The 18,952-nt window shown below is 47.3% G+C and overlaps 1 protein-coding gene and 1 pseudogene across 3 annotated transcripts in view; one reads left to right on the top strand and one right to left on the bottom strand.

Moving 5' to 3' along the window:
- LOC137142523 (zinc finger protein 850-like) overlaps positions 1-1,622 on the bottom strand; it is a 40,840-nt pseudogene extending 39,218 nt beyond the window's left edge.
- Positions 1-14,246, top strand: part of LOC137142524 (zinc finger protein 850-like) — a 95,664-nt gene extending 81,418 nt beyond the window's left edge. For 2 of the 3 annotated variants that reach the window (XM_067531931.1, XM_067531930.1), the window contains one exon: positions 12,395-14,246. In XM_067531931.1, coding sequence (XP_067388032.1) covers positions 12,395-13,799 — 1,405 coding nt within the window. In that variant the 3' untranslated portion in view covers positions 13,800-14,246. Of the gene's footprint in view, positions 1-5,906; positions 6,009-7,663; positions 7,868-11,673; positions 11,902-12,099 lie in introns of those variants that run through there. The other variant, XM_067531932.1, reaches the window with a different exon arrangement.
- The last annotated feature ends 4,706 nt before the right edge of the window (positions 14,247-18,952 follow it).

Here is an 18,952-nt window from a genome sequence, read left to right as displayed (position 1 = left end):
GCCAGCATTGAGGCTCTTAAAGCCATATCCAGTTCTCTCCATAAGTGACCCGAGGTTTACAAGTGCTGAGCCTGTCACAGTGGGATTCAGTTCTGAGAGCCCAGCACCGCTGATTATCAGCCCTTTTATTCAGCTGCCTGTACATGGATTGAGAATATTAACGTTAGCTCCAGGATGTAAAGATCCTGGCCACAGTCACCTAATTACAGCACAGACCCAGCAGCTCCTACAAGGGCTAAATCCACTGAGACAATTTTAAAGCCTCACAGTTATAGTCACTAAACGACACCAACGGGAACAATCAGATTGTCAAAGACAAGAAGGTTTGTAACTATCTGTGGGACTGGATCTTAAATTAGGAACCACATTTTATTGATTACAGACACACACACACACACACAAAAAATCAGTCTGTGTGGACAGGTGTATTTTGACAGAGATATTTACAAGACTAGGGAGAGCAGCTTGTCTGGCCTAGGAATTCTCCCTGTTGAATTTATAGCCAAAAGGCACCAAAATTGCTATAAAAAGAAGATATTTTTAAATTAGAAAAATATTTTCTCACCTCATGTCCTCCTCCTAACTGCATCTCTTTTCTCTGGCCCTTTCTCCGAAGCAGATTATTCACATTTTCCCTAAACTTTGTGAAATATTCTCCCCTGGACAGAGATCTTCAACCCTAACGATGAACCCAGGAATGACCAGCCTGCACGAGAGCCAAGATGCGGCTAGTAACTGGGGGCGTGGCCTCAGTAACTGACAAGGTCCCTTCGGGCTAACACGGTGCAGCCAACCCGAGCTGGGGGCCTGGGCGCGCGCAGAAGTTGTAATTGGACCTTTCCGAGGGGCACGTTCTGTGCCGCACCCCGCCCGGGACTGCACCGTCACCCGCCCCAGCCGCGGGAGCAGCTCGCTCGTCATCCCTCCTCCCTGCCCAGGGTCTGGGGTCAGCACCGGAGCTTCCCTTCCCCCGCCGCGGCCGCAGCAGTTCTGCTTCCCCGCCCTGCCCACGCCCTGTGGTTGGGTCGCTGTTTGCTTCTGCAGCGCTCACGGAAGGGCAGAATCCTGGGGGCGGCTCTGCGGGATCCCCCGGCACTGCCCCGGGGCAGCGCGGGGACCAGGCAGGGGCAGGAACCGGCTTCTCCTCGCTCCGCTCCTCACCTGGGCCCGGACAGTCAATCTGCCCCGGGGCTGCAGTGACTGGGGCTGGGCAGGGCTGGGAGCCGGGAACCTCCCTCCCCGCTCATCGCCCCTCTGCCCCTGCCAGCCGCCCGCTGCCTCCTCCTCCCCTCCGGCCGGGAGACTCGCTCCCTGGCCCCTTCCCGGGGCTGGCTCGGCCCCTGCCGGTGCTAAGGGCAGCAGAGCCCGGCTGTGTCCCGGGGGCAGCAGCTCCGGGACCCGCAGAGCCCCGGGAGCAGAGATGGGGCGAGGAGGAGCCGTGGGGGCAGAGTCACTTTCCTGCCCGGCCCGGCACGTTCCCCGGGGCTCCCCTCACCTGCAGCCTCCAGCTCGGGAGCTGGGGTCGGCAGAGCCGGGGCTGGTTCCGGGTCGCAGCTCGGCTGGGCACAGAGCGGTTCAGTGCAGGTCTCTGCCCGGCTACTCGGGCACTTCTCCTTTTCGCAACAGATCTCCTCTCTGGGATGCAGCGTCCCCTTCCCCCGCTCACCCAGCTGCAGACGGTTCTTTTCTGCCTCCTTCAGCAGCTGGGCCAGGAACTTGCGCCTGCAGCAACAAACTGAACTAACCAGCGAGTCTAAGGCTGCTGCTGTAGCCTCTCCCATCCCCCAAACAGCCTCGCTTCGCTTCACTTCCTTCCTCCCTCCCTCCCCGCTCTGCCATCCTTTCCGGCTGTGGGCTAGCGAGAAACTGATGAAACTATCTTCCGCCTTCACCCCGGCCCCAGCCGTGCACAAAGGGCAGGGCCCCAGCGTAGCTTTTTCGGCCCACTACAAACTTGTAACAGGGGCTCCCGCCCACACACATACCCATGGGAGTTGCAGCCTGGGCTGGCCCTGGTAAAGTGTACCATTTCTTCCCCCCACCCTAAGTGGGGGCCCTGCACAGAGGGGCTGATGAGTGAGACACAGAGCAGGTCCTCCCCCTTAACCATTGACAGAGCCCAAGTGGTCGCAGTTGCTTGTTGTGGGACGCCTCTTAGTGTATAGGGAAAAAAATCCCTGGTGACATTGTCCTGTGGTAATTCCCTGACTGCAGTTTCCTTAATAACCATAAGCATTAATTCCATTTTTCATTTGCTTTTTCTGAACTAGTCAGCTGAGGAGTTAATAACTGAGGTAATTAGTGTTTCTCCCAATTATTCATTTTGATAATATTTTGGTTGTTTTGGTAAGTTTACTCTAAAAATGAGCTAGCTTACAATTTTTTACCCCCCACATCTGGCAGTCCAGGAGAACCTCTACATCCCTGGCTTGTGAACCATTTTCCCAGCTAATTGGGCAGGAGAAAGAAGCTGTTTAACTAACTCCTAAAGTAGCTGAGGGATGATGGTGGAGTGGAAGACTGAGGGGAAGGATGAGGAGCCTCCTGACAAGACTGGAGACCATGGAGGAGTATCTGCCTCTTGTCACAGGCGCTTGCTGTGTTTTGTTGAAGGTCTGTGAGAGCAGGGGGAGATCATCACTGATGGCTGGCAGGCAGAATTGAAGGGACTTTGTCTGTGTTTTGAACAGCCAGAGATGGGCCATTACAAAGCGGTCCAGAGCTCAGGGACACAGGTCAGGGATGTGACATTCTCCTAAACTGATGGCATAGTGTAGTTGTAGAAAATGAATGTCCTGTAACCAAGGAAATGAGAACAGTCTGTTTGGGTAAAGATGATGCTAAGAATTGATCTCGGTGTGGGGGGGTAGCTGTACCTGAGTTAATTTTTTTAAGCGGACTTGGCCATGGGAAAACCTTTATTGATTGAATAGAAAGGTGAACACTTCAAACCAAGTGACCTATGGCAGGACATGCCTGGAGTGCTGAATGTGCACATGGCAGTGCTGATGGGCTCACAAAACTATGGTGGAAATTGTTGTGCCTGTCTTTGTGGCTGGAATGGGCCAGGGAAGGCCTACCTCTTGGGAGACCCAAAGGCAGGGGTGCCATTTCAGATATAGGGCGGACGGGGACATCTTTAACCAGGAGTTACTTAGACACCTGAAAACTTTATTATTCTCTGGCAGATAATAACTGAGAAATTAGCTGACAGAAGCCCCGTATCTAAGTCCTATATAAAGAAAGAAAAAAAATATATAAACACCGGTGATAGCCAAAATTTAGATTTACACATAAATTTGGAACGATCAGGAGATAATACAGCAAATATTTCTAATCCCAAGCCTTGAGGTATCATGACATAAGAATGGCCATACTGGGTCAGTCCAATGGTCCATCCAGCCCAGTATCCTGTCTTCCAACAGTAGCCAATGCCCAATGCTTCAGAGAGAACGAAGAGAACAGGCAATTGTTGAGTGATCGATCCCCTGTGGGATGGGGTGTACCTACCCCACCCTGGCCCAGAGAGGGTTAACTGCCCAGTGCAGGCTGAGGAGGCCACGCCTCTTCACCTCTGCTGGACATGCTCAACCTGGCGGAAAAGGTATGAAAACAAACAACCCAGCTCAGTGGGCTGGCTGCGGAAGGGGTGGATGCAGACTGCTGGCTCTCTCCAGGCAGCTGATGCAGACGCTGAACCCGGAGTTAAGGCACACAGAGCCCCAGACGGATTCCAGACTGTCAGACAAATCCAGAGAAAGGCCCGAGCTGCCAGGAGCTGCACTGGCTGAAGACCCTGGAGACCCCGAGGAATTGTGGGTCATTGCCACAGAAGACTGGTATACGTGACCCTGAACCCATGATGGGGTGTACCTACCCCGTGACAATCTGTCATACGCTCCAAGCTGCTGGCAAACAGAAGCTAGGGACACTGTCACACTCAGAGCTTATGGTTGCATCCCTACCCAACCTGACTAATAGCCATCGATGGACCTATCCTCTACGAACTAACCTAGTTCTTTTTTAACCCTATTACAGTTTTGGCTTTCACTACATCCTCTGGCAAAGAGTTCCACAGATTGACTTTGTGAAGAAGTACTTCGTTAATTAAGATTAATTTCATTGGGTGAGCCCTAGTTCTTATGTTATGTGAAGGAGTAAATACCATTTCCTTATTCACTTTTTCCATACCAGTCATGATTTTATAGACCTCTATCCTACCTCCCCTTTGTCGTCTCTTTTCCAAACTAATCTATCCTCAGATGGAAACTTTGCCATACCCCTAATCATTTTTGTTGCCCTTCTCTGTTGCCTTTTTCTGTATCTTTTCTAATTCCAATATATCTTTTTTGAGATGGGGCGACCAAAGCTGCACACAGTATTCAAGATGTGGGTGTACCATGGATTTATATGGAGGCATTATGATATTTTCTCTCTTATGTATCCCTTTCCTAATGGTTCCTCACATTCTGTTAGCTTTTTTGACTGCCGCCACACATCGAGTGGATGTTTTCAGAGAACTATCCACAATGACTCCAAGATTTCTTTCTTGAGTGGTAACAGCTAATTTAGACCCCATCATTTTGTGTGTATATCTGGGATTATGTTCTCCAATGTGCATTACTTTGCATTTACTTTCCTATATCAGTTTTAGAGTCTTAATTCAAGAACTAAAAACTTTAACCAGTAAATAAATGTCATGCAGAATATTTGTTCAATATCATTGTCCTAACAATGTCACATCAGTAAACCTCAAACACTCGCATACATTATTCATTTATATTACCTTCTGGAAAATTATAAGCAAACAAATATATTCACTATAATTTGTATTTCTCATTAAAAAGTTAGGAAGTGTAAAGTAGTTGTTTCTCCTCAAACATTCTTCTAAAATATGGAATAACTAACAACTTAGAGAACAAATTCGTTTTGGCACAAGCTTAAAAAAAGGGAAAGTGGAAAAGCTTTTAAATTGATAATTGGAAAGAAAACACTACAATAGATTGGCCAACATGAGTTTCCTATTAGCTCTGACATAACATTTATATCTACTGGAAATGCACTTTCAGGTATCACCTTTCTCCAGTGGCAATGTGTTTTCTTTTCCTTCTATGGTCCTCAGTAATTAGAAATAAAGTCTTAAACAGTGTAATCTATTTATGCAATGTGTTTGATATTTATCTAGTACAAATGAAAACACTCCATTTCAAGATATTAGAGATGTCAAGATTCAAAACATTAAAAATAAAAATTGCACTTGCATTTACAAATGGCTGGTCTAAAAGCCGGTTTTTAGCTTCTGAAAACTGTTCAGTTCTATAATATAATATAGAAATCCTGAGTATGTATCTACAGCGACCCAACTGGATGATTCTTTACCGTGCTTTAATGAAAACATAATGCCCACATCTGTCTTACATATTTATTATTAAGACAATTTGCCCTCTAGACAAGGTCATTTCAAGGGCATAATACTAAGGAAATTAGTAGAAAGGCCTGTTCCAAGGCTGTAACAACCTGGTAGGAGTAAGAGCCTGCCATGATTTGTAAATAAATAATAAAAAGCCCCAGGGATGCATAGACTAATTCAGGAAAGAAACCATGTCTATTTTCTGATTGAGCAGTACAGGTATGTACAAGAACTTCCTCTGATTCCCCCCAACATTGTCCCCAGGGCAGCACGTTCCCGCAGCAACGCGTGGAGCAGACAAAGGCAGGAACTGGCTTTTCCTCTCTCTGCTCCTCCACCAGAGGGCTCTGGATGTGGCCGCGGTAGGGGAACCTGCTTCTCTGTCTCTCTTTCTGCTCATTGCATGCGGGGTTGCACTTCCCAGGTCGTACGGTGGGTGCTTTGTTGCATCCATAGTGACCCGGAAGCCCCGGCTGAGCTGCTGCTCCCCACCCAGCGGGCTCTGTGTCGGGGAGAGACTAGCCCAGAGGGCACTTTCTCCGCTGGCTGAAACCAGCCCCGGCTCCGCCGACCCCAGCTCCCGAGCCGGAGGCTGCAGGTGAGGGGAGCCCCGGGGAACGTGCCGGGGCCGGGCAGGAAAGTGACTCTGCCCCCACGGCCCCTCCTCGCCCCATCTCTGCTCCCGGGGCTCTGCGGGTCCCGGAGCTGCTGCCCCCCCGGACACAGCCGGGCTCTGCTGCCCTTAGCACCGGCAGGGGCCGAGCCAGCCCCGGGAAGGGGCCAGGGAGCGAGTTTCCCGGCCGGAGGGGAGGAGGGGGCAGGAGGGGGCAGGGGAGGCTGGCAGGGGCAGAGGGGCGATGAGCGGGGAGGGAGGTTCCCGGCTCCCAGCCCTGCCCAGCCCCAGTCACTGCAGCCCCGGGGCAGATTGACTGTCCGGGCCCAGGTGAGGAGCGGAGCGAGGAGAAGCCGGTTCCTGCCCCTGCCTGGTCCCCGCGCTGCTGGGAATGAGCTGCCCCGGGGCAGTGCCGGGGGATCCCGCAGAGCCGCCCCGGGATTCTGCCCTTCCGGGACCGCTGCAGAAGCAAACAGCGACCCCGCCACAGGGCGTGGGCAGGGCGGGGAAGCAGAACTGCTCCGGCCACGGAGGGAAGGGAAGCTCCGGTGCTGACCCCAGGCCCTGGGCAGGGAGGAGGGATGACGAGCGAGCTGCTCCCGCGGCTGGGGCGGGTGACGGTGCAGTCCCGGGCGGGGTGCGGCACAGAACGTGCCCCTCAGAAAGGTCCAATTACAACTTCTGCGCGCGCCCAGGCCCCCAGCTCGGGTTGGCTGCACCGTGTTAGCCCGAAGGGACCTTGTCAGCTACTGAGGACACGCCCCAGTTACCAGCCGCATCTTGGCTCTCGTGCAGGCTGGTCATTCCTGGGTTCATCGTTAGGGTTGAAGATCTCTGCCCAGGGGAGAATATTTCACAAAGTTTAGGGAAAATATGAATAATCTGCTTCGGAGAAAGGGCCAGAGAAAAGAGATGCAGTTAGGAGGGGGGAGGAGGATGAATGAGGGGAGAACATATTTTTCTAATTTAAAAATATTTTTTTTGAAAGCAATTTTGGTGCCTTTTGGCTATAAATTCAACAGGGAGAATTCCTAGGCCAGACAAGCTGCTCTCTCTAGTCTTGTAAATATCTCTGTCAAAATACACCTGTCCACACAGACTGATTTGTTGTTGTTGTTCAATCAATAAAATGTGGTTCCTAATTTTAGATCCAGTCCCACAGATAGTTACAAACCTTCTTGTATCTGACAATCTGATTGTTCCCATTGGTGTCGTTTAGTGACTATTACTGTGAGGCTTTAAAATTGTCTCAGTGGATTTACCCCTTGTAGGAGCTGCTGGGTTGTGCTGTAATTAGGTGACTGTGGCCAGGATCTTTTCATCCTAGAGCTAATGTTAATATTCTCAGTCCATGTACAGGCAGCTGAATAAGAGGTCTGATAGTCAGCGGTGTTGGGCTGTCAGAACTGAACCCCACTGCGGCAGGCTCAGCACTTGTAAACCTCAGGTCACTTATGGAGAGAACTGGGCATGGCTTTAAGAGCCTCAGTGCCGGCTGCTGTTTCAAAAATCTTGAGTCAACATTTCCCTAGTACAACAAAGTCTAGAACGTCCGTCTGCAGCTCTGGAATGAATGGGGAGAGTTGAATAAACTAAACCCCCTTCTGAAACTTCTCCAATTTCCCTTCTCGCCCTGTCAGACAGAAGAATCACATCCAACTTTCACTTAAGATCGTCCTATCCTCTGAGGTGACGGGGAAGAGAAATGGTTGCAGCGGAGCCGGTGAGCTTCGAGGAGGTGGCTGTGTATTTCACGGAGGATGAATGGGCTCTGCTGGATCCAGGTCAGAGAGCCCTCTACAGGGATGTTATGCAGGAGAATTATGAGACCCTGACCTCGATGGGTAAGGATTCTTGTTCCCTCAGGTACTGAAAATTGTAGGCAGGGAGAGGTTTCTGACAACATCTATTTCAGATTCTGTGCAGCATTCATCACTGTTCCCCCAGATATCAGGGGGATCTGGCCATGTAATCTGCAACTCCTGTGTGTAAAAGATTGTCCCTCTGTGCACACCATCCCATAGGACAGGAGACTTAGGAACTTAACCATGGTGCTGTTCTCCCCATAATTGAAGTTCTCAAGTGGGAGAATCTCACTCTCTTTCCCTTTTCCCAGGGCTACTTCCAACCTATGAGGCCTTTGACCCCTCGGTCCTTTCATGGACACGTGTCTCATGATCTGGTTCTCCCTTTGTGCCCAGTGCCAGATTCTAAAATGCTCTTTGCCTCCATCTTGCCCAGGTTCTGCCTCAGTCAGCTGAGTTAGCTGGAGGTCCCAGATGTTCTGAAACCTCCTATCAGTCAGGGTGGGCATGGAGCAGTATCCAGGAGCTGGCATAGTTGCCATTAGTGTGTCCAGGGCTACCCCTGGTACCAGTGCACTAAGCCAGAAGGCGGGGGTTGTCCCAGTGACCTTTTCTGGCTATGCCTGACCACTGTGAAATGATGGTTCCTCACAGTGAAACATCCCGATGGAGGTTTTATGAAGTAGCTGGCTGAGATTGCAGAAGCCCTTCCACTCAATGTGAAGGTTTTTCTGTGTTTGTCTGTCTGTCTGTAATACAGTAACTGTTGAGTGCCCTATCCATGGGCGCTGGGTGCGTAGGGTCCGTGAAGGCTCAGCCTTCCGTTGCAGCCGGATGTGGCCCTGCCCACGCTTTCCCCCTCCTACAGCATCGCACTCACATGGGCCTGGCAGCTGCGGCGCTCTCTGCTGAAGTGTGCAGGCGGGAGCTGGGGAGCAGGCGGCTGGTACTTTGATAGTGGGGGCTGGCTAATCATCGGCCAGCCGGGGGGTGGGTTGGGGTGCGGTGCAGGCCGACATGGCGTCTAGGCTGAGTCGAGTCGGAGCTGCAGAACTGTGGACTGGGCTATTCTGTTGTGGGGGTCCCTGCATCTCTCCTGTCAAAGCTGTTCTAATGTGGATAAATAATAAAAGAATCATTGGGGGGAAATCGGAGAGAGAGGGAGAAAGAAAAATATGCAGGAGAGTGTCTTTGTAGCCTGGTGGTTAGTGCACTCATGTGGGAGGTGGGAGATCAGGATCCAGGAGCTTTGAGCAAGATTGGGCCCTGCAGGAGAGTTAGACCGTGGAAAGCCCATTGGCTCCTGGTCCATGCATCACGCTGGGGCTTAGATGGCTGGATGCCCAGGGAGAGGATGCAATGCACTTGCTCAGAGACATGGATGTGCAGGGAAATTTCACTGCAAAAATGTAGATGCTGAGCAAGCTTAGTGGTCTGTAGAGTTTGGTGGCCGCTGAGCGGGGCTTTGTTTTGTGACTCCTAGAGCTCAGACCCTGGTAATGCTCCAGGGAGAGACAGCTAAGTACCACTGATGGCACCAAGGGGCCCTTATTCCATTTGGAGAGTCCAGATGTTGCTGTAATTAATAATCTCTTTCCCTCCTGCAGCAGCAGCCGTGGCAAAGGGATCCAAGAATTCCTTGTGCCAAACTCACTGTCTCTGCTGGCGTTCCCTTCACCAATGCTCCATAATTCTCCATCCCTGCGTTAGTTGTTGCAGGGGACCCGGGACTGTGGTGGTCTGTATGGAGGGGCTCTGCAGTGCCAGAGGGGTAGACAGCGGCAGTGTGGAAACGATTGTCATGTCTGGTTAATTCTTCTGCTCCCTTTCCCCTTGGCTGGGTAGTTTTCATTCAGTAAATGCTGGCATTTTTTGAGGCATGATTGTAACTGAACAGACTTAAAGGGCTTTGTGTCTGCATTTGAGTCGAGATGTGAGGAGAGAGGTTACTCCGGGTCTCCGGGTCTGTGATGTACAGCGTAGCTTGAGTGGATGTACAGGGCAGTTCTGGTGTTTTTGACATCCGTGTGCCATTCAGGGTGTAGCCGGCTGCACGTACGGGAGCAGAGTTTTCCTGTGAGAAAATCAGCTGGACAGATCAGAGGGGAGGTTTTGCCCTGCTGCATCTGAGGAATTATTTGTGCAGTTGTCAAAGTCCCCAACCAGGAACCTGGTTCATCACGATGCCAGACAGTGTCTTTATCCCCTGCTATGGAGAGCCCTGGGGAATCTGTGACTCTGGAAAGGACCAAAGGATTGTGCTGGAAGCCAGCTGAATATGAGCTCCCAGTGTGATGCTGTAGCTAAGAGGGTGAATATGATCCTGGGGTAGATAAATAGAGGGATATGAAATCACAGTAATGAGGAGCATCTCCTTTCTTCTTTACATGGCATTAGTTAGACCATTAGTGGATCCTGTGTTCAGTTTTGGTGTTCACACAGCATAAAGTATGTTGACAAATTAGCACAGGATTTGAAAAGAGCTACGTGAATGATTAGAAGACTAGATAATCGGCTTTATAGATTCATAATTTAGATGGCCTAAATAGATGATTGTGATCCTCTAGCCTGACCTCCTGGGCAGTCCCGCAGGAGCGAAACGTGCTCCTATTGATGGGGAGCTGGTGGGAGGCGTTCTCAGAGGGGTGACACCACCCACTTGCGGTGAGGTGGCCATCTTGAACAGGAAGTCGTAACCCGGGGCGGATCGTATGTCAGGTGATCGGATGGGGCGGGACTTCCAGTGACAGGTGGGCGTGGCTTAACGGTCAAGGGGGGCAGGGCCTAAGAGTCATGGGGACGGCGCTGATGTTTCATTGACAGTAGGCCCCATGTACTGTGTGTGTGTATAAATATCTTCTTGGTTTGGACTTTGTTCCATTTCCACATATGAAATACCATCTGAGCAGTACTGAGTGAGCTTCATTGCTATGTTGGAGAATTACCTTTGACTTAAATTCTACTTTGTAACACCAAAAGGTCTTCATACATTGCACTGCCCCAACCACATACCCCAAAAAATAAAGTATTGTGCAGTATCACCAAAGAGGGCGTGAATGCTTTCATATTCTTTAATGTCTTTCTTTTTCAAAATGTATGTGTAGCGTGATTAGGACTCTGTTCCTCATAATACCTCCAAAACAGAGGACTTCAATGCAACTGTGATCCATTAAGTGTTTGTTTGTTTGTTTGTTTGTTTTTCTGTATGTGATGTGTAAAAATCCTTACACTGTGGTAATTTTCTGCCCAATTCCTTCAACATTGCATGTTTTGTCTATAAGACAGAAGGCTTCAGGGGCACATAAGAGACCTCCAATATGTAAAAGGCTGTTAGAAAAGAAAATGGTGATCAACCGTATTCCATATCCACCAAATGTAGGACAAAAAGTTAAGCTGCAGTGGATATTTCACTGATATACTAGGAAAATCTTTCTAACTCTAAAGCAGTGTTTTTCAAACTTTTTAGTCTGCCTGTTCTTTTGCAAATAATGTAGTCCACCGTGTATACCCAGAAATCCTATGCCACCGCCTGTGTCCCCTGTGGTCACAGCTGGGTGGCTGGAGAGCGATGGTTGCTGGCCAGGGCGTTCATGTTCTCTAAAGCACATAGGGGCTATTTTAAAAATCCCACTCCTGTCCTGCCCCACAATACCCACTGCAACCCACTCCTCTATTGTTTCTTGAATTTTAATCCTGCTCTTGGTGCTATGGCAGTGAGTCGTGAAGGATGGGTTTGGGGAGTGGAAGGAGCCTTTTCCTGGTTTTGCTGCTCAGACCGGGGAAGTAGTAACTGCACTAACCTTAATTAACAATATCAACACTTGTTTTCTTGCCCCCCCACTTAGGAGTTCCAATTTCCAACCCCGACATCATCTCCCAGCTGGAACGAGGGGAGGAGCTGTGGGTCCCTGATCTCCAGGGCTATGAGGAAAGGGAGATCCCAAGCGATGCCCACATAGATGAGGAAACACCTGACTCAGAAACCACTTGTTATATCCCCATTGCAGACATCACTGATGCATTTTCATCAAGCCTATCTGAGCCTTCAGCCCCTGCCTTCATCTATATTCTAGGTATGTGGTGCAAGGATGGGTTCCCTCCTCTTTGTCGTCAGGGGAAGTGTATGAGTGAAATGGTATTCAGCTCCTGACATTTCAATCACCACAGTACTAATTTGAATTTGTTCCATTCTTTCCTGTTCCCCTTTGTGAGGTTTCCTGTCCCCAGGATAAGGAATGATTCCTGTCTGGATTGTCTCCCTGTCCCAGCAGGTGGTGGGGCGGAGAGTGGGAATGAGGAGGAGAATCCACAGCAGGAAGGTCCTGAGCAACTGGAATCACAGGGAAATGTACTGGGAAGTGGTGAAGGGGATGTTTCCCAGAGTCCTGAGCAGAGAGAAACCATTGAGAGTCTGAGTAGCCGAGAGAGACAGCAGGGAAACCACTCAGTGGAGAGACAGCATAAATCCACGCAGAGAAGCAGAAGAGTCAAGAAAGTCAAAGAACCTATTCAACAAAGAATCCTCACCAGAAAGAGACCCTACGTGTGTGGTGACTGTGGGAAAAGCTTCCAGTACAGATCAGCACTTATTGAACATCAGAGAATCCATCTAAGAGAGAATCTCTCTGAGTCTCCCGAGTGTGGGAAAAGCTTCAGACAGATTTCAACCCTCATCACACATCCAAAAGTTCACACGAGTGAGAAGCTGCATACCTGCCCTGTATGTGAGAAAAGCTTCACTCAGAGTTCATCCCTCATTCAACATCAGAGAATCCACTCAGGAGAGAAACCCTATAAATGTAATGACTGTGGGAAAAGCTTCAGTCAGAGCTCAGCCCTTATTCAACATCAGAGAATCCACACAGGAGAGAAACGTTATGAATGCCCTGACTGTGGAAAAAGCTTTCGACAGACCTCAACCCTTGTTTGCCATCAGAGAACCCACACGGGAGAGAAACCCTTTAAATGTCCCCAGTGTGAGAAAAGATTCACTATGAAGTCACATCTTAATGGACATCAGAGAACCCACACGGGAGAGAAGCCCTATGAATGCCCTGAGTGCAAGAAAAGCTTCAAAGTCAGCTCAACCCTTACTAAACACAAGAGAATCCACACAGGAGAGAAACCCTACAAATGCAGTGAGTGTGGAAAATGCTTCAGTGGAAATTCAAATCTTCTGGCACATAAGAGAGTCCACATGGGAGAGAGACCCTTTAAGTGCCCTGACTGTGGGAAAAGCTTCAGAAAGAAATCACACCTTCAAGTACATGAGAGAACACACACAGGAGAGAAACCCTATGAATGCCCTGAGTGTGGGAAAAGCTTCAGTCGGAACTCAAGCCTTACTGAACATCAGAGAATCCACACAGGAGAGAAACCCTATAACTGCCCCGTGTGTGGGCATGCATTCAATAACAATTCAGACCTCACTAAACATCAGAGAACCCACACCGGAGAGAAACCCTTCAAATGCAATGAGTGCAAGAAAAGCTTTAGTCAGTGCTCACAACTTCGATTACATCAGAGAATCCACACAGGAGAGAAACCTTATGAATGCCCCGAGTGTGGGAAAAGCTTGAGGACGAGATCAAATCTTATTAATCACCAGAGAATCCACACAGGGGAGAAACCCTGTAAATGCCTTGAATGTGGAAAAAGCTTCACTGAGAGGTCAGGCCTTATGTCACATGAGAGAATCCACAGTGGTGAGAAACCCTATAAGTGTCTTGACTGTGGGAAAAGCTTCCGTCATAGCTCAGTTTTTCAGTCACATCAGAGAACCCACACAGGAGAGAAACCCTATGAGTGCCTTGACTGCGGCAAAAGTTTCAGTAAGAGCTCACATCTTCGATCACATCAGGGAACCCACATGAAGGACAGACCCTATAAGTGCCATGACTGTGGGAAAAGCTATTATGACAGCTTCAGGCTCATTAGACACCAGAGAACCCACACAGGACACAAACCCTAGAAGTGTCCTGAATCGGGATGGGCTAAGTTTAAAAAAAAGCTTTGCTGCTTCCCACAAATGTCGAAGGCTCAGGCCAGGCTGAAATGGCCCTAGAATGAGGACATGCCATTGTTATTAAAGCAGGGAATTGAATCCCTTTTCCCAGAAGAGAACTGTCCACAGCAAGAGGCTGGGCCTGAGCTAAGATTCCCATGTTGTGATGGGGTTTGATTATTACTTCTTCAGAAGGTCTGAACATCCTCCATGCAGCTCCTCCATTTATATTTGGTGTTGTACAGCTGGGATCATATTTTGTTCTTATTCTGTGACTTTTCATTTCTTCCTGACAGTGTTTTAAGCTGGGATCCACCAGGGGACATAGGTGCTGGGACACTGAGTATTCAAAGAGATAACTTTCAGGCACCTAGAATCATAGATTATTAGTGTTAGAAGGCACCTCAGAGGTCATCTAGTCCAACCCCCTCCTCAAAGCAGAACGAACCCCAACTAAAAGATCAGAGTAACAACACTAAGTTCCGTAAACCTAAATTAGGTGACTAGGCTCTTCATACAATCAGTTGAGAGTCAGGGGCATCTTAGAATTAGATTCACAATAGCCAGCCTGCTGGGTGGGGAGCCAGTTTATCTTGCTAACAGGAGATGCCAACAAGATGGGTATGTGCTGAACCTTGCTCCTCTCATGGAGATAGGTGCCTAACTCTGTGGTTTAGACCTTCTTCTATCAACGAGACCCATTCTGATATGGCTGTCAGGAGGCCATCTTGCTTCACACAAACACAAACAGGTACAAACCCACAATATGGAACAGCCTCAATTCAAGTCCCCCCACCTCCCTACTTGATTACCAAAGTGATATGAACAGGGATTTACTACCTATCGGGAGAGTGGCCCAGCCACTAAGGGTAGGTCCATACACAGCAACTCGACATTTGTGACTGGCCTGCAATAACTGTCTTAGGCTCTCAGGGCTTGGGTTGCGACTCTGCAACCTCACAGGTCCTAGAATCCGGGCTCCAACCTGAGCCCAGAAATCTATACAGCTGTGAAAGAAACCCCTGAGGCTGAGTCACGTGGAATGAGCTAGTCACAGCGGGTTTTTTTGGTTTTTTTTTTGCTGCATAGACATACCCTGAGCTCTGGAATATTCTGATATGGGACTGTGTCAGTCTGTCCTAGTGAATCAGTTCCCCTGTGTGTAAATATTTAACTAGTAACTGGGCCAGAGAGAAAGAGAAGGTGACTGATTCTGCAGCCTGTGCGTTGGGCATTCACTAGTAAGGTTTAATTCCTATCTTGAAGTGCTGCTGAGAATTAGCTACTTTGTTCATTACTGTTCTGCTCTGCCCTGTATTTTGCACTCCACCACCTGAAGCCTTACTGTCTTTGCATGTGTGAGTGACAATTACCTGCAGTGAGAAGTATCCTTAGATAGCTTTCCCTTGTAATATTATCCTGTGTGTGTGAGTGAGAGAAGTTATCTTTTAACTTTGAAATCTCACTTCAGTCTTTATTTGTGTGTTCTAAACTTTAGAACACTTTCATGCTAACATCAATTGTGTTGTGTATTTCTGACTGCAGTTGTCTAATGTGTTTATCCTTTACACTCCACATTAGCCTCATTCCAGTCTTTGCATGGCAATTGAACTACTTCCTATTTACCTTTGTCTATTTTAAGCCAAAAGCAGGGCAATTTGTGCTCATTCTCTTGCTATATTGCTTCTTGGTGTATGGAATTCTCTTTAATAATCTCTCTTTTTCTTCTGTCCATCAACTAAAGCAAGAGGATCTGCCCGCAATACATTGTCAACTTTAGAATGCTGCTTAATCTTAGTCTACTGCCTTCTTAACACAGAAAGAAAAGAAGCAGTCATGGCTCTACTTGCTTTTCTTAAACCGACACTCCTTTCAGTTCTATTGTCCTATGCAAGCTAGCTAGTTTCATCCAAGTTCATTGGTAGTTTATAAATCAAACTAGAGTTGTTCTAATTCAGTTACTTTGTTGAACTTATTCTTGGTTATCTGATCTTATTTCAATTTAAAGTTTAGTTGTTGAATTATGAGGATAGTGCTTAGATACTTGTTCAGCTGCATTAAGCTGAATTACCTGTTAGTAAATATTTATCTGCATCCCACTGTGGTTAATGCTTAGAGCCTCTGGAATTTTATACTCAGCTTTATACCACTTGTCCTTTCATTATTGTTAACCAAACTTGTTTTTATTTACTCTATATTTTAGTTCCAGAGGGGTAGCCGTGTTAGTCTGTATACAGCAAAAACAACGAGAGTTCTGTGGCACTTTAAAGACTAACAAATTTAATATTTTCAGACATAAGCTTTCGAGAGACTTCAGCTCTCTTCTTCAGATGCAGTAATATAGAAAATAGGTAACACAGAGGCATCTTATAGATATCCAGGTGCATTGAGAACAATGGGGGAGGTGGAGTCCAGTACTTAAGACCTAATGATGACCATTGAGTAGGAGGTGATAATGGGTGAGCAATGTAATTTACCTTTGGTAGTGAGATAGCCACTCCAAGTCTCTTTTTAAACCCAGTTTGAATGTTTCAAGTTTGCAGATCATTTCTAACTCAGCAGTTTCTCTTTGAAGTCTTTTTTTGGAGAAGTACAGCAACTTTCAGGTCAGAGACAGAATGCCCTGGGGAATTAAAGTGTTCTCCCACTGGTTTATAATGTTTATATGTTACCTATTTTCTGTATTACTGCATCTGAAGAAGAGAGCTGAAGTCTCTCAAAAGCTTATGTCTGCAAATATTAAATTTGTTAGTCTTTCAAGTGCCACAGAACTCTCGTTGTTTTTTCTATATTTTAGGATGTCATGTTTAGTTAGGAGGTTGTATTAAGAGTTGCTAAATTTTATCACTCATTGTATTTAGCTTTTTAATCTGTTGTATATCATTTGCATAATCCTTGTCAATTGCTTATATTGGTTTCTTTCCATATTGATTAATTAGTTGATTAATTAAATAAAGAAATGTTTGTTTAATTTGTTAGACCTGAAGTAGTTTTCAGCCCAACCGAAACCCACAATAATTAACAGGCATGTATAACAAAACCCCAAGGACAATGGCTAGTGTAAATGCCTGATAACTCGAAGACCAAATGCCCACTTAGTGATTCTGCCTTTCCATGAAAACAGCACATTCCTTACACCTCCCACCCCCCTTGTGGTGCATCCTCTTATCTGTAAAGATTCTACCCATTTCCCCCCTCCCCCCAAGAATAGTCAGAAATCCTTGGAGTAAAGTGTCTCTACATGTATGTTCTGTATCTGTCTTTATCACCCCTGTTTTTTCCAAGAAGAACAAGGTCTGTGTTTGTAAGTAAATAGATAAAAGAAATGTAGATGAATTGTTTAAGTGATAAAAAAACTGTATATAAGTGATCTTTGTAACACCATGAAGCTGAAGCTGATTTATCAGACTTCCCGATATCGTAAATAAATCTCTCCAGTCTTGTCTGTGCTGCCTGATTCTTGGAGAAAAAATCCTTCTTGCTTTACAAATTAAAGTCAAGTTTCAATTGCTTAGAACATTGTTATGTGTTTACTCTCTGATTATAGTTTCATTAATAACCATAATCATTCATTCCATCTTTTCATTTGCTTTTTCTGAACTAGTAAGACAAGAAGGAATTAGTAAATGAGGTAATTAGTGTTTCTCCCGATTATTAATTTTGATAATATCTTGGTGGTTTTGAAAAATTTACTGTGCAACTTAGCTAGCTTCTGATTCCTTTTTACCCCCCACTTCTGACACTCCAGGAGAACCTCTACAGGCCTGGCTTTTGAACCATTTTCCCAGACACTTGGACAGGAGGAAGAAGCTGTTTAGCTAACGCCTGAGTAGCTGAGGGATGACGGTGGAGTGGGTGTTTGTAAGACTGAAGGGAAGGAAGAGGAATCTTCTGACAAGACTGGAGGCTGCTGAGGAGTATCTGCCTCTTGTCACAGGCGCTTGCTGTCTTTTGTTGAAGGTCTGTGAGAGCAAGGGGGAGATCATCACTGACGGCTGGCAGGCAGAGGTGAAGGGACTTTGTCTGTGTTTTGAACAGCCAGAGATGGGCCTTTACAAAGTGGTCCAGTACTCAGGGACACAGGTCAGGGATGTGACATTCTCCTAAACTGATGGCATAGTGTAGTTGTAGAAAATGAATGTCCTGTAACCAAGGAAATGAGAACAGTCTGTTTGGGTAAAGATGATGCTAAGAATTGATCTCAGTGTGGGAGGGTAGCTGTACCTGAGTTAATTTTTTTTAAGCTGACTTGGCCATGGGAAAGCCTTTATTGATTGAATAGAAAGGTGAACACTTCAAACCAAGTGACCTATGGCAGGACATGCCTGGAGTGCTGAATGTGCACATGGCAGTACTGATGGACTCAGAAAACTGTGGGATAGAAATTGTTGTGCCTGTCTTTGTGGCTGTAATGGGCCAGGGAAGGCCTGCTTTTTGGGAGACCCAAAGGCAGGGGTGCCATTTCAGAAATGGGGTGGACGGGGACATCTTTAACCAGGAGTTACTTAGGCACCTAAAAACTTTATTATTCTCTGGCAGATAATAACTTAGAAATTAGATGACAGAAGCACCGTATCTAAGTCCTATATAAAGAAAGAAAAAAATAAATATAAACACCGGTTATAGCCAATATTTAAATTTACACATCAATTTGGAACGATCAGGAGATAATACAGCAAATATTTCTAATCCCAAGCCTTGAGATGTCATAACATAAGAATGGCCATACTGGGTCAGACCAATGGTCCATCCAGCCCAGTATCCTGTCTTCCGACAATAGCCAATGCCCGATGCTTCAGAGAGAACAAAGAGAACAGGCAATTGTTGAGTGATCGATCCCCTGTGGGATGGGGTGTACCCTACCCCACCCTGGCCCAGAGAGGGTTACCTGCTCAGTGCAGGCTGAGGAGGCCACGCCCCTTCACCTCTGCAGGGCATGCTCAAGGTATGGCGGCAAAGTTTGAAAACAAACAACCCAGCTCAGTGGGCTGGCTGCAGAAGGGGAGGATGCAAACTGTTGGCTCTCTCCAGGCAGCTGATGCAGACGCTGAACCCGGAGTTAAGGCACACAGAGCCCCAGACGGATTCCAGACTGTCAGACAAATCCAGAGAAAGGCCCG

The sequence above is a fragment of the Emydura macquarii genome, unplaced genomic scaffold, assembly GCF_026122565.2.
Source record: "Emydura macquarii macquarii isolate MOO-44397 ecotype Brisbane River unplaced genomic scaffold, CSIRO-AGI_Emac_v2 contig_3231, whole genome shotgun sequence".
Taxonomy (NCBI): domain Eukaryota; kingdom Metazoa; phylum Chordata; order Testudines; family Chelidae; genus Emydura; species Emydura macquarii.
This window is presented reverse-complemented; position numbering and strand designations above follow the sequence as displayed.